Source organism: Myodes glareolus, chromosome 10 (assembly GCF_982192425.1).
Source record: "Myodes glareolus chromosome 10, mMyoGla1.1, whole genome shotgun sequence".
NCBI lineage: Eukaryota > Metazoa > Chordata > Mammalia > Rodentia > Cricetidae > Myodes > Myodes glareolus.
Genome location: NC_142035.1, coordinates 23,345,705 through 23,360,556, shown reverse-complemented (window position 1 = coordinate 23,360,556; position 14,852 = coordinate 23,345,705). Strand labels below are relative to the sequence as shown.

Here is a 14,852-nt window from a genome sequence, read left to right as displayed (position 1 = left end):
GCTGGGTGAAAGGCAAGGCAAAGGGAACTGGAGAGCATGGCTGAATGTAGCAGAGTGTTGGAAGCCAGTCCAATGGCTCAGCAGCTCACCCTACAGCCACTGAGAACCCACCTTGGAGAGCTAGAAGGGGCCTAGGAGAGCGATTCCTGACGAGTTGTGTTTGCCAGCCCAGAATTCAGTCTGGACCCAGTAGGCCAAGGCTGGAAACTTGCTACAGGTTTCTGAGTAGCACAGAACCATTGGAGAGGTGGCAGGCGGTGAGGCAGGAAGGGTATTTCAGAGGACAACACTGTCCATGAGGCCCAAGCCAGAGAGGAGCCGCAGCTAGAGAGCCAGGGCAGGCTGTGAGGCTTGGGGCCTTGTGAATGGCTGAGTACTGAGAGAGGAAAGAAAGAAGCTCAGAGATTAAGCCCTCACTTCTTCTTAGGGACACTGGGAGGTAGAAAGGTGATCAAAAGGAGCCCATCTGGTAGGATGAGGAGCCCTGAAAACCCAATTCTGAAGAGCCAGGGACCATGGCAGAGCACAGGATATGAGGGGGTGGGGCTTAGGTCAAAGGCTATGGGCCTATAGCCTCAGAGTTAGGTTCATGTAGAGCAGACAGGGGCGTGTGAAGCTCTGAGAGAGCCCCGAGCAGGTGTGTAAAGAGTGGCTGAGGTCCCGCATGGGTGTGTAAAGAGTGGCTGAGGTCCTGTGTGGGTGTGTAAAAGTGGCTGAAGTCCCGCGTGGGTGTGTAAAAGTGGCTGAAGTCCCGCGTGGGTGTGTAAAGAGTGACTGAGGTCCTGAGCAGGTGTGTAAAGAGCGGCTGAGGTCCCGCATGGGTGTGTATTGTTTGTTATGAACCAACCATGACAAGGACCAAGGAAACAGGATCATGGGAAACTGGCAACCTTCCCCATATGGGTCAGGCTTAGGACTGGCAAAGCCTTGTTGTGTTCCAGGTGAGAATGTTTGTGAGCAGCTGACTAATGTGTGCAAAAATTATTAACTGTGTCTTCCTCCACCCTGAGACTACTCACCCATGGACACCTGCACCGACACTAACTCCTTCCCTGTTCCAAACATAATAAACCCACTGAAGTTCCAGGTTGTTCAGCAGTAGGTTCTGTTCCATCAGCACATACACACGCACACACACGCACACGCACGCGCACACACACACACACACACACACACACACACACACACTCCTGACTCCAGCTGCAGGAAGTAGTCGTGTGTGATGCCACAGGAGTGATCACCGAAAGTGAAAGAGATGAAGACAAGTGTGTAGCCACGTATGGTGGCTCCACTGTAGCCCCAGCACGTGGGAGACAGATCCGAGATCAACCTGATCTACAGAATGAATTCCAGCCTAGCTAGGGATAAAAAAACAAGACTCTGTCTCAAAAAGGAACAACAAAACCAAGATGAAGGGTTAGAGAGCCTGAGCAGCGTGGCACACATTGCCCAAAATCTTTGATTGGCTTCTCGCTACGCAAATCTGCTGGGCCAGGGGCTAAAAAGTCACACATTCTGACTTTATGAATGAAGATGGGCAAGTGAGCCACAACTCCCGGCCCTGGGTGGCTCCTGCAGGCTGATTCCGGACTCTTCCCGCAGGTGACAAATACTGGGTGTTCAAAGAGGTGACAGTGGAACCCGGGTACCCCCACAGCTTGGGAGAGTTGGGCAGCTGCCTGCCCCGTGAAGGAATCGACACGGCTCTGCGCTGGGAACCTGTGGGCAAAACTTACTTCTTCAAAGGCGAACGGTACTGGCGCTACAGTGAGGAGCGGCGAGCCACAGACCCTGGTTACCCCAAGCCCATCACCGTGTGGAAGGGCATCCCGCAGGCTCCACAAGGGGCCTTCATCAGCAAGGAAGGATGTAAGAGCCAAGCTGAGGTGGGAATGGGGAGATAATTTTAGTGGTTCTCAAGGCCCAGATGAAGTCCCTGGGTATCCAGATTTGAGGAATGTGACTTAATAACACACAACTGGCCCACGCGGACCATGTTCACATGGTAAATTAACCTGCAGTGATGGACAGGCTTGGTTCAAGGTGCTTTTTCATGGGGTTTGAAGGCTAGGCTGGCACTCGCTCACCATATACCATCAGGCAGCGCCTAGTATGTCTCTCTACCAGATTAGAAGCTTCTCGAAGGAGGTTCAGGCTTTACCAGGTGCAGAGCAAGCACCCATGGCTGCCTGTTGATCTAGCTAAAACAGTGACTCCTGGACAGGGCTGGCTGGGTTCACAGACCCCCTCTACCCTCGTAAGGCTGGGCAAGTCACCGAACTTTTCTCAGTCTGCCATCATGAAATGGGAATGGTCACAGCACTGACCTGTGGGCTGTGTGATAAAAGGCTGATAAGGGAAATCACAGAGAACACTTGGCGAAATGCCACCACATAGTCTGGGCCATGTGGAGGTTGCAGCTGTCCTATGATCTCATTAGTGTTTCAGTTTGTGTAAGAAGACAGGACTTGGTCATTCACTGCACGATGATTACTGAGAGCCAGTTTGTGTGGGAGGGCCTCAGGCCAGAAGCTGCAAGCCTTGGCGAGTTCTCAGTCCAGTGACAGAAAATGGCATCGCGACAAAGTTAAAAGAAATAAACAAGGCAGAGAGTGCCAGTCGTTCGTGGCTTTAAAATGTGCTGCCTTCTGGGGGGCCTCAGAGACAGGTGACATCCAAGACCTTGACCAATGAAAGTTCTGGGGAGCCAGCCAATGGGGAGAGTCTAAGTGAGCTGCTTTGCTGTCTATAGATGGCTGGGTTGCTAGGGCTGTTGCTGGGAGCCTTGAGGGAGCTGCCTAGGGAGTAATTGGAGAGTTGCCTGGCCTGCTGCCTGCCTCCTTTCCTTCCAGCCATCAAAGCCACTAGAAGTGCCCTAAGAACTTGTATCTGTGTTACAAAGTGATATGTCAAGTCCCCCCAAATACACACACACACACACACACACACACACACATGTGGAGCCATGGTGTCTGTGGCTAACAGATCAAATTTTGCTCCTCAACTCTCATTAGCTTGGGGCGAGAGTTAGACAAGAGTTAGAGCTATGGAGATTGCACTGTACAAGCCTTAAACTGGGGGCTTGATCTGACCCTTAAAGGAGGCCTGGGGCACAGTGTGACAGAGCTGTTTCCAGACTAAGAATGATCCAACCTGGGCAGTATAAATGAAAGCCTTTGCCAGCTCTACTCAAAACCCCTTAGTGGTTTCCCAACACCTCTGAACCAACAGGTGGGCTACTCCATGTCGGGGGGGGGGAGCCTCCCTGCTGTGTTAGTTACTGTACGGTCACAGCACTCAGGCAACCCCCTGGGTTCCAGCAGGCCACTCCCTCCACCTACCGTGCCACTTGGGGCTTCTCTCTTGCACCCCAGGTCCACCCTAGTCCAGAGCAGGTGCTAGGAGTGTCTGGGAGCAGTGGTGCTGAGCCCTTCCCTTCCCTGCAGATTACACCTACTTCTACAAAGGCCGGGACTACTGGAAGTTTGACAACCAGAAACTGAGTGTGGAGCCAGGCTACCCACGCAACATCCTGCGTGACTGGATGGGCTGCAAGCAGAAGGAAGTAGAGCGGCGTAAGGAGCGGAGGCTGCCCCAGGATGATGTGGACATCATGGTGACCATCGATGATGTGCCAGGCTCCGTGAATGCCGTGGCTGTGGTCGTCCCCTGCACCCTGTCCCTCTGCCTCCTGGTGCTGCTCTACACGATCTTCCAGTTCAAGAACAAGGCGGGGCCTCAGCCCGTCACCTACTATAAGCGGCCAGTCCAGGAGTGGGTATGAGCAGCCCAGAGCCCTCTCTGTCTACCCAGTCTGGCCAGCCAGGCCCTTCCTCACCAGGGTCTGAGGGGCAGCTCTAGCCACTGCCCACCGGGGCCAGCAGGGCCCTAGGCCAGGTTCGTGTGTAGCTGAAGTGGTGGGTGCATTGGTCTAGGCTGAGGATAGGGCAGAGAACGAGGGTGGCTATGCCCCCAGGTTGGGTAGCTGGCACCCAGATGCCAACCTTCTGGCCTGGGTAGATCACTCTCTACTCAAGGGAATAGGCCAGGCCCTGTCAGGAAGCAAGAATCATGCCAGGAGGTGCCCCTGAGGTCACCATGGTATCTGCAAGGTACCAAAGCTCCAGGCCTGGCTGGGACCCAGCCCTCTGAGGCAAGCCAGCACTAGCTCTCACCCTCCCCTCCGTCCCTGAGATGCCACCAATCCCAGTCCCCTCTGCCAACACCTGCTGGTCAGATGTCCCCTCACCCGTACCCCACTATCCTCCAAGGCTGCAGCGCCCCTGCTGCCAACACAGTGGGTAAAGCCTAGGTTTCCCCTGCTAGCCAATAGCAGATTCCTCAGGAAACCTGCCCCACTTGTCAGGTCTCCTCTGAGACCCAGGATTTAGGGCCACATGCTGCAGGCAAGGCTGTGGCCCAGCTGGGTCTCACAAGGACCCCAGCTGTCATGTCGTGAATATTCAAATGTCCTGTCACTACTGTTTAAAGTCCCATTTTGCAAAGGCTACTTGAGGCTTTAGGTCAATTAGAAGTGACTGTCTCGGTGATGAGGCCAGTGTGATGGCCCTTTCCCGGGCATTAAGGACCACGGTGCTGCAAAGGCCACTCTCAGATCCTGATACTAGCAGGGGTCCTGTTCAGGAGGCTCATCTAGGGGCGGGAGCTGACCCTAGTTCTGGAGGCGGATCCAAGTTTGCGAGCATCCTCTATCCCCCTTCCATTAATGTTGTCCCCAGCCCTGCTCCATCCTGTCTTTTGTGGCATGGGCGCTCAGTCTGAGTAGGTAGGTGAAGCAGAGATGGTTCTAGAGCCACCAGTCACAGCCTCAGAGTAGGACCAGGACAGCCTTTTAAGTGCTCCATCCACAGCCCAGTGACCCTGAGGCAACTCAATCTCTCAGCCTGGAGGCAGTGTTTGTGCTCCAGTCCTGACCCTGGCAGCCCAGCTCACTGGGCCCATCTTCCTGCACTGCTCTTAGGAAAACGGTACTCCTAGCTGGCAGCAGCCCCAAGCTTAGGGGCTTCCCTCACTCCCTACCCCACCCCACTTTTCTTCTTCTTTTCTCTTCCCTCTTTTCTTTTTAACCTGAGGCCCTTCACATCCGATAGGAGCTCCTAGGTTTAGGCTTAACTTGCTCCAGTCTGTCAGCCATGCTTGTCATTAGGCAAGACCAATGGGTGCGGTGATGCTTGTTGGCTCTTTGCCAAAGTCCAAAAGCAGTGAGGGGGCAGAGCCTTCAGGGTGCTTGTGGGGTGCCGACACTAACCCTGCCCTGAGCCTGCATGGGCCTTGCCCGGAGGCCTCTGGCATTTGGGTTAGCTTACCCTGTAGCACAGACAGGGACTCCTGCTGCCCTGGGAGCTATTGAGTAAAGTCTCTTGTCCCAGAAGCATCTGTATGGGTGCACTGTGCCCCGTCATCACCATTCTGGTTTTTTTCTCATTTTGGCCAAGGGCAGGCTCCCTGGGGCAGGCGGGGAACAGCTGCGAGATTTAGTGATTCATAGGTTTGTACGGTGTTTTATACTTTGCCAAGCACTTTATTAGCTCACACCTGTCCACTTACACGAAAGCCCTAAGAGACTGAGGGCAGCCCTCATCTTGCCCTCAAATGTAGCCCAGGGAAGTGTTGTTATCTACCCCTGCCATCAGTGGCCCTGGCTGGGTCTGTGTTCCCATCTGTGGGCCCTTCTAGGGTCTGAGATCAATGTCTTTTCTAGTCCTCTCTTCTGGGCCTCCCTCCCCCAACTTCCTGGTCCCTCTCCTCAGGTTGGTGCTCTCACTTCTTGAAAGCTCTAGGCCCCGCACACTCCCTGTTGGCTCCTGGTACTCCAAGACCAGTTGAGAAAGAGCAGGAGATGGAGGCAGGCAGCCCAGGCTGCAGGTGTGAGGGATGCAGGGCCGGGCCCAGAGGGCTCAGCCTAGAGGCTTCCAATCTTGGATTCTTCTGCCTGCAGTCATCTGTTTGTCCATCACCCCAGGCCAGAGCAGTCAGAGGGGCAAAGCACCAGGGCCCCCAGAGCTCGGCTTCCCCTCAGCCTGGGTGACATCACAGCATCTCAGTGTCGGTCACATTTTAAACTGATCAGCCTTTGTATGATGTTTTTTAAATCATTTCTAAATAAAACAGAAATACAGCGTCTTTTCCCTGGGGTGTGGGAACAAAGACGAGGGCCTGAGTGTGCCCTTAAAAAGCTACTGAGAGAAGGGTACACTGGGGCGTTCTGCAGCTGCCTCACACATCTGCTAGCCAGCAATTAGATGTCCTCCCTCCAGGTACCTCAGGAGTATGGGAGGGTCACTGTGGCAAGGTTTCTCTGGAGACAGGGCACAGGGCCCGTGGCCTGAGACACCATCAGCAGCTCAGTTCTAGCAAGGGAAACCAGAGTTCAACAGTATCAGATCCTGCTAGAAGGCCCACATCTGGTCCTGGTTCTTCTTTTCAGTGAGGCTGCCCCAGGACGGAGCTGCAAAGGGGCTTGGAAATGATCTGGTTCAGGGGCTGGTGAGGAAGGAACAAATCTGAGAGATTGGGGAGCAGTCCCCCGAGGTCGCCCTGTGGGACTTCCAGTCTCTAGGGTCTTTCCTGAATCTCTGCCCAGAGTGAGGAAGTAAGAAATCATGGAGTGAGGAGACACAGCCGGGCCAGACCCAAGAGGGCACGTAGGCCAGGGGTAACCGGGTCAGTACCAGGATGTGCAGGCGATCAGAAAGCGCACATCATCCAGTGGTCCCCATGGGCCGGGCTCGGGCTGAGGCTGCTGCGGACCCTCTGGCGCCGGAGGCTGGGGCTGCGCGGGCTCCGGACCATCCTGGCCACCACTCAGGAAAGCGCCCATGGTCTGTAACAGAAGTCCATTAGGCACCAGGCCAGAGCAGGGGTCACCCCACCCACCAACACACTACCCCACCCCACCCTCACCTTAGGCAGCGAAGTGAAAGCGGCTCTGCAGGAAACACAGCTTTAGCGGCCTGGCCTGGGCGGAGCAGCGTTATGACGCAACTGAGCCCTAGAAAGGATTTCGCACGCTAGGGGCGGGCTCACCAAGCCGGGAGAGGCCCGGGACTGGCCAGCCACACCCAGGACCCCAGGCTCCGCCCCACGCACAGCAAGGCCCGGCTGGAACCAATCAGACGGGGTAGCATCCAAGGCTACTCCACCTTCCTCAAGGTCGGACAGGGTTAGAATACACTGAAGCCCTGTGCCTGTGGCCTCACAAGGTGCTTGCCCAGGCAAAGAGAAGAGCAGTGATTCTCATTCTGCGACCAGGAAAGCAGAGGCAGAAGATGGGTTAAAATTAGGAATCCCAGAGGGCACACTACTTCCTCTTGTTCATCTTTACTTAGTCGGGGTCTCACTATGTGTACCTGGTTGTCCTAGAACTTGCTATGTAGCCAGGCAGGCCTCAATTTACATATCCACTTTCCTTGGGACTAAGGTGTGCCCCCACACCCTCAGGTCTCCCATCTTCTTGAGGGAAAGCACTGCATGACAACCCCACCCAACACCCCCCCTGAAAGAGCCTGGGAAACGCTGCCAATGGAGGACGTCCACAGACAGCACATGAGTATGGTGGGAGGCAGTCCTTTAATGGGGTGAGGCACAAGACAGCAGAACTTTCATCCAGGGGCCAAAAAAACTGAAAGTCGGCATGACAAGGCAGGTTTTTCTGCAACAATAGTCGAGATGGCACAGGTGAAGAATTGGGCATCAACCATTCAGCTCTGATGAGCTCTCTGCCATGGCCCGCTGCCAGCACTTGGTACAGACTAGCTCAGGCACGGAAAAGGAGCTGAAGTCCAGAGGCAGGAGCCACACAGCAGCAGGAAGGGGACTCAGGTGAGGCTGCAGAGAGAAAGCATAGATCAGTAGCTGTTTACAGGGCACACACTGCCCCACCCCAGACCTCTCTATTCAGTCATTGAAAAGCCACTCAACCCCACCTGTCCCCAAGGTTTCAGATTTGACTAATCCTGTATATCAAGGGCTAGCCTAAAACTCTCTATTTGAAAAGAAAAAATCAATTCTTTCCTTACTAGGTAACCTTTCTTCAATTTATTCAGTTATTGATCATAAACTTGAGCTTCAGAACATAAGAGATAGAAGCAAGGAAGGTCAGTGAGGACAAGATGTGCCCAGACCAGCCTCTCTGAGGCCAGGCCTCCTTTTCCAGAACTGCTGATATAAAAGTCCACAACACTAGACTGGAAAACAGGTCAGAGTGAAAACACTCTTACTGGAGGTGCTAATCACTGCCTGATAGAGAAACTGAAATGCTTATTGTGTATGCAGGCACATATAGAAGTTGATGTCATGTCTTTCTCAGTTGTTTCTCCAGTTTAATGTTCAGGCAGGGTTTCTCATTGAAACTGGAACCCATCACTTCTGCTGGAGTAACCAGTGAGCTCCCAGCATGTGGCACAGAGTCCAACTTTATGTGGGTGCTGGGAATACTGCCTACACAGCAAGCACTTTACCCTATGCTATCATCCCATGCCAAGCTGGCATCTTCACTGCGAAGTCTTACGGGCACCTCTAAACATGTCCAAAAGCCAAAGGAAACTGACTAATGAGGCTTCCCTTTCTTCCTAAGACCTTTCCTTTCTATTGTATAATAGCATTGGCAAGGACTACCAGAAACACACTGACCGGAGGCTAGCAGCTCTGCTTAACTTTAATATAGTTTCTATAATTCAATATTTTGCTATAGTTTTTTTTGGATAGGTATCAATTATTAAGTTATATAAATTTCTTTTCAGTTATTACTTAAGAAGTTTTTTCTTTACTTATTTATTATGTATACAGTGTTCTGTCTGCATATATCCCTGCAGGCCAGAAGAGGGCACCAGATCTCATTATAGATGGCTGTGAGCCACCATGTGGCTGGTTGCTGGGAATTGAACTCAGAACCTCTGGAAGAACAGCCAGTGCTCTTAACCTCTGAGCCATTTCTCTAGCCTCAAAACTTTTGTTTCTTGGTTAAATTATTGGCACTACCTCCTTACAAAATTCCATTGTTTCAAAGGCCAGGGTGTGTTCTGATCATCACATTAATACTGTCTGGCACAAAAAAACGCTGTTGAACAACTTCTCAGGCTGGGGTGTAGCTCGACGGCACAGCACTTGCCTAGAGTGCATAAACTCTCAATTGTTCACCAGTTCTGACAGCGAAGTTAGTCAGAGTGAGTGCAAAATGTCCTCATCAAAACTTCTCAGAGCAGCTTATTAAGACAAGCACACAGCAAGGTGTGGTGGCACACAGCTCTGCCTCAGCACATCTCCAGCCTGGGTCATGGAGCTCAACTGTATTCTGAGAATCTACACAAACAAGCAACCCAACAACCATTACAGCTCAAAATCTCAGGCTAACAACTCAAACTTCCTGATACTGGAATTTGAAGCCTTCAGCCTCTGAAAAACCTTTATCCTTCATATACTCAGCATTTCCCATCTCTCTATCTGTACGAGGGTCTTCCTCACTTTTTTCTCCATATTTAAACACCTCCTCACCCACTGAAGCAGACTAAATATCACCCATGAAACATCTATAATCCCAAAAAATTTCCCACAGTTCACAAGCTTCCATATGGGGAAAATTAAAGAACCATTTGTTGTTTGTTTAACAGCCAAAAGTTACACGCAGCAACTCTATCTCCCATATACACCATGAACCCTTTAGGGACAGGATATAGAACTATACTGCCTGATTACCCCATGCAGCCTTATTCATGGGCATCAGTGCAAACAAATGCAGTAGGATAAAGGGAAAGTCCTTCCATGGTAAACAAAGGATCTGTTTCTTGCCACTTTAGGGTTTCTATCCTCAGAGAGGTGTCTGTTAGTTGGGTATGGCATGCCTTAAGATCCCTAGCAGGCTGAGAGAAAGGAAGCCAAACTACCCAGCATCTGTTCCTGTTATTCTTCCAGATGAGTCAAGTCTTGGTCCAGCCTCCCAAGAGAGACAGTGAGCAACCATGCCCAGCTTGGTTGGCTTTTTAATCCAAAGAAGTCTAGACTCTCAACCTTCCTAATCCTGTGACCCTTTATTCTTTCTTTCTTTTTTTTCTTTTTGAGACAGGGTTTCTCTGTAACTTTGGAGCCTATCCTGGAACTAGCTTTTGTAGACAGGTTGGCCTCAAACTCACAGAGATCCGCCTGCCTCTGCCTCTCTGGTGCTGGGATTAAAGGCGTGCGTCACCACTGCCCGGCTAATCCTCATGTTCTAAGGACCCCCAACTCTAAAATTATTTTCGTTACTACTTCAGAACTGTAATCTTGTTGCTGTTACGAATCATAATGTAAATATCTGATATGCAAGATACCCGGTATGCAACCCTGAGAAAGGATCATTCAACCTCCAAAGGGGTTGAAATCCACAGGTTAAGAACCATTGGTTTAAATTTTAATTTCAATATAAAATCTACCTGTAACCTGTTTAAGAGCTCCCTTAGCAATCTGGGGTCTCCTCAGTAGTTAAGAACAGTCTCACCTTCCTTTTCTATCTCAGGGTTTAGACCACTAGCTAGAGACAGTGGACACATAGGCAAATACAAACTGCAGAACATGGTCAGTGATCAAGATGGATCACAGGAAAGGTCTGCCTAGAGGGCCCAGTCTTCAAGGAAGGCTGAGTCTGAGCAGATGCCAAGGGACATTTGGGACTCTAAGTTGTATGCACGCTCACATTTGAAGACAACCTTCCGAACACAACATGGCTCTGGTTCAATGACATAGCTTCCTCCCCGCTCAAAGACAATGTAAGTCAGGCATAGTGTCATACACCTTTAATCCCAGCATTCAGGAGGCAGATGCAGACGGATCTCTGAGTTCTAGGACAGTCAGGGTTACACAGAAAAACCCTGTCTCAAGATCTCCTGAGTAACCAGCCCAAGAGGTGGCTCAGAGGCTAAGAACGCCTAACGCTCCTCCAGAGGACCCGAGTTCGAGTCCTGTCTGGCTAGCAGATGATGTAAGCGATCAATAAATCGCTATCATTAATTGGGGAAGAAAAAAAAATCTCCTGAGTAAATTGGGAGCATAGGGACCTCGGGGGAGGATTGAAGGGGGGAGGGGAGAGGCAGGGAGGGGAGCAGAGAAAAAATGTACAGCTCAATAAATAACAATAAAAAATGTGTGCGTGCGTGTGTGTGTGTGTGTGTGTGTGTATATATATATATATATATATAAACTGTCTCAAAAAACAAAACAAAAAAAGGACAAAGTTACCTGTCAATGAGGGAATCCCGCATGCTGGTGGCAATGGTACTAGGCTTGGCCTCATTTAGTTTGAAGACGCTCTCCACCACTGACAGCTCTGTGCTGGTTGTGTCCAGACCACAGAACGCACACCAATCGTTCACTACCATCCCAGCAGCAATCACCTCACTCCCTCGGTTCACAGTGCCAGCCTGCAGAGGGTGAGCTCAACATAAGTCACAGTTTTTAACTTCAAGTGAGGACTCTTCTCCCAAAGCATGTTCCGTGTGTCACACTAGGGAAGGTGATGACCCAGATTCCCAGGACTGACAAAAGGGATTCCCTCTAGTAGACAGGGGTCAGAAGGCAGGAATGCTTACCACAAGGGGAACCTGAAGAAGGGAGGACAGCTCGTCCTGGTCCTCAATTGAAGTTTTAGGGTGCACCAGACCTCCTTGATTACTGAAGACACAGTAGCTCCCTACTAACACCTGGTCAGCAACTGTCTGTCTGAAGACTTCCACCTTGAGCACATCAGCCAGGATTTCTTCTGTCTCCTGTCGACAAAGGTAGTGTGTCCAGAGTTCAGAACACTAAACATCCAGGGGCTCTCTATACAACCCAGACGTTGTTCCGAGTCCCTTTTTACTACACACCTGCACATGGAAGCCTCAATGGGCAAGACTTGGGGATGGCTAAGAGTCTAGGCCCAGCCTAGAGCCCCTAAAACCTAGGCAAGCCCTAAAAAACATGTCACCCTTTCAATAATACATACTTACCCTAGTTCAACTTTCAAACAATTATCATGGCCATGGCCCAAGACTGAATAGGCCAATCCCAACCCTGAAAAATTAATGCCCTACCCAGCTTGATACTGACACACAAAGGTCTTATTTTCCTATAGGAGTAAGAAACTTTGAGTGCGGAGATAACTGGGAAAATATGCAAATAAAACCCTCAATTCCTGCCTTGGGGGAATAATAGCTAACTACTAGCTAGGCTAGTCCTGTAACTTCCAGGCCAAGCTGCCACCTCACCCTGTCCAAGTCTGGGTGGACCAAGGCCACATAGTCATTGCAGGTGGTAACATTGCCAAGGGCTGAGAGTCGCTCCTCCACCCGCCGTATCTGCACCGAATCTGGAAGGCTGTTGCGGATATGCTGCAGCTCCTGGTCAGTGGTGTTGTTGGGTACCAGGAGCCCATGCCTGTTCCCTGAAGAGAACAAAATTGTTAAAGTAGGATAAAGAGAAACCTTGAGCATAAGAGATACTTCCTGGGATATCTCCTGTTCTAGCCCGATTAGCTTTCCTACGAGAGCTCTAAACTCAAATCCTACAGATCCATGCATGAACCATAGATTCCCTGGACAGGCCTTAGAAGGCTAAGAATCTATCCCAACAAACACCATCCACCTCATCGTTATCAACTGGAGGTTGGGGGGAGTTCAGGACTGGCATGGAAGGCTCTTGGCATTACATTTTGCTAACATTACACACCTACCTGAATAGCTAAAACTTCCCAAAGATCATCAAGTGGCAGCAGTAATACACGGAACAACTAAAACTCTACGCTCTGACTGGAGTGCACAACAGCCATCTGCCTCAGCTAATCACTGGTGGTGCCATCTACTACTCTAACCTGTCACACACCCTGTGACTACTTCAATCCACTCGTATGTGTATGTTCAATAGAAATATGTCCACAAGTTCATATCTGCATAGCAGTACTATTCATTAAAGTGAAAACTGTCTAAATACTTGTGATCATTAGAATGTTTATACAAAGCGTTCAACAGTGTGAAAGAACAAACTACATTACATTATGACAACAGCTAAACTTCTGCCTAGCCTTAGAAGTCACAGTTTCGAACTTCTGAAGTTCGTTACTTTCACTAAAACAGACCAAAGACCAGGCTAAAATCTCCATATCCTGTCAGAATTTGTTTCATATCCTAAGGACACAGTTAAAGGCCAGGATTTTTTATTATTAAAGATCAGAGCACTGCAGTAAATAAGGAACTATGTATAGTCATCATCCACGCTCGACACCTAAAAAAATTTTAAGGTAAATAAATTCTGAATAACCCCAACATGCAGAACCAAAAAAAAAGGGGGGGGGTGGCCGGCAGTGGTGGAACACACCTTTAATCCCAGCACCTGGAAGGCAGAGGCAGGTGGATCTCAATGAGTTCGAGGTCAACCTGGTCTACAGTACAAGCTCCAGGTCAGCCAGGACTGTCACACAGAAAAACCCTGTCTCACAAAACCAAAAAAGGGGTGGCAGCAATGTACACAGAGCCAAGTTAACTGCTTAGGCAGGATGGCACACACATACTAATCCCAAAACTCGGGAAGTGGATGCGGGAGTATCAGGAGTTCTAGGTCATTCTTAGCTACAGGGACAGTGTGGCTGACGCCAACATGGAAGGAAAAAAAGAAGAAAGAAAAAGAACTGAAAATTGGAGGCCATTCAGCGGTGCTTAGAGGTCAAAGTGTAAGGTTGCTCTTCAAGAGATGTATTTAGAGAATGTAAGATTTAAATGTAGCTGAACAGGATGACCTGGGACTCTTAGTTACTTCGCTGAGGCAGAAATTAATGCTTAAAAAGCATGAAGCAACTTGTCCATAATCAGAGAAAAAAAAAAAAAAGAGGTGAGCTTCAAATCCTCCTCCACCCTAGTAGTGGAACTTGGTGAGTCACACAGCCCTAAGAGTCAAGTTTCCTCAATAGTCCATCGAGGGCAATCCCTACTTTTCCAGCGTCGCTGTGAAGGAACAGAGATCAAGAATGAAAGTACTTAATACTAGTTTGCTAGGACTACTCTCGGGAAGTCTGTGCTAGCGTGCTTTCGATCCGCAGTTAGACTGAGTCCCACCCACCCCTGACAGATTCCTGAGTCCAGCGAGCCTGAAAGCCTGTAAATCCCCGGATCACTGGGGTAGACTCCAGGAGTTAATGACTGGTTCAGCGCTTCAAGGCTCCATCCGTCCCTCGGCGTCTTCCACCTGCCTTACCCACACACATGCGCCCGATGATTCGGCAGCCGGCGATGGATGCATGCACCACAGGAATGGTTTCGGAGAGCTCGCCCTCGAACACACTGTAGAGACACGGAGTCGCTGGTTCCCGGGGTCCCTCTCGCTCCCGGCATCCTCTCCCTGCCCGGCGCCCCAGGGCCAGGTGCTCTCACCTGTAGAAGTTTTCTGATCCCCCGATAGCCACTAGGCAGTAAGTGTTGGTGAGTTTGGCGAAACAACCGATCTCACAGTTGTTCTCGAACGACGCTCTGACCGCCATGAAAGAAGCCGGGGGGCTGCGCGACTGCGGGCTCTGGGCCGACAGATCCTCTCTCAGGAGCCGGGTCAACCCACCTCGCTCCCTCTGACCCGCCCTCTCGGGCCCCTCAGACCTCGGGTCGCACCCACCCCCAGGATCCCTCCTGACTCTCCTGCCCCTAATTCTCCCGCCTCGGAGCCCGGAACTGACCCTCGCCGTCCCGCGTCCCACCAACTCACCAAACGACTCCAATCTCCACACGCTACAACTTCTCCCGTAACTAGCTTTCCGTTTCCGCCTCCTCCCAGGCCGACTTCCGGGAGCACTCGTGAGCCAAGTCAAACTTACGGCCTCTCTAGCCCCGCCCTTTGGGAGG

The 14,852-nt window shown here is 50.8% G+C and overlaps 3 protein-coding genes across 4 annotated transcripts in view; 1 reads left to right on the top strand and 2 right to left on the bottom strand.

The window, feature by feature from the left end:
* The window catches only part of Mmp24 (matrix metallopeptidase 24), a 44,809-nt gene extending 38,665 nt beyond the window's left edge, over positions 1–6,144 (top strand). For both annotated transcript variants that reach the window (XM_085697165.2, XM_048431644.3), the window contains exons 8-9: positions 1,603–1,869; positions 3,447–6,144. In XM_085697165.2, the coding sequence (XP_085553291.1) occupies positions 1,603–1,869; positions 3,447–3,784 (605 nt within the window). In that variant the 3' untranslated portion in view covers positions 3,785–6,144. The remainder of the gene's footprint in view (positions 1–1,602; positions 1,870–3,446) is intronic.
* Mmp24os (MMP24 opposite strand) lies at positions 5,522–7,455 on the bottom strand. Its single transcript, XM_048431571.2, has 2 exons — positions 6,925–7,455; positions 5,522–6,844 (listed from the first exon to the last, which is right to left on the bottom strand). Exon 2 carries the CDS (start codon positions 6,839–6,841, stop codon positions 6,686–6,688), a length of 156 nt encoding a protein of 51 aa, XP_048287528.1. The 5' UTR covers positions 6,842–6,844; positions 6,925–7,455; the 3' UTR covers positions 5,522–6,685.
* Positions 7,456–7,571: 116 nt separating this feature from the next.
* Eif6 (eukaryotic translation initiation factor 6) lies at positions 7,572–14,852 on the bottom strand. The gene is made up of 7 exons (XM_048431570.3): positions 14,716–14,852; positions 14,391–14,530; positions 14,215–14,300; positions 12,237–12,412; positions 11,580–11,756; positions 11,230–11,411; positions 7,572–7,848 (listed from the first exon to the last, which is right to left on the bottom strand). Exons 2-7 carry the CDS (start codon positions 14,495–14,497, stop codon positions 7,839–7,841), a joined length of 738 nt encoding a protein of 245 aa, XP_048287527.1. The 5' UTR covers positions 14,498–14,530; positions 14,716–14,852; the 3' UTR covers positions 7,572–7,838.

Coding starts and splice junctions, on each gene's coding strand:
- Mmp24os (XM_048431571.2), bottom strand. CDS start 6,841: ATGGGCGCTTTCCTGAGTGGTGGCCAGGATGGTCCGGAGCCCGCGCAG.
- Eif6 (XM_048431570.3), bottom strand. CDS start 14,497: ATGGCGGTCAGAGCGTCGTTCGAGAACAACTGTGAGATCGGTTGTTTC. Junction 14,301..14,390: donor GGATCAGAAAACTTCTACAG/GTGAGAGCACCT, acceptor GTGTCTCTACAG/TGTGTTCGAGGGCGAGCTCT. Junction 11,412..11,579: donor TTCTTCAGGTTCCCCTTGTG/GTAAGCATTCCT, acceptor CACCCTCTGCAG/GCTGGCACTGTGAACCGAGG.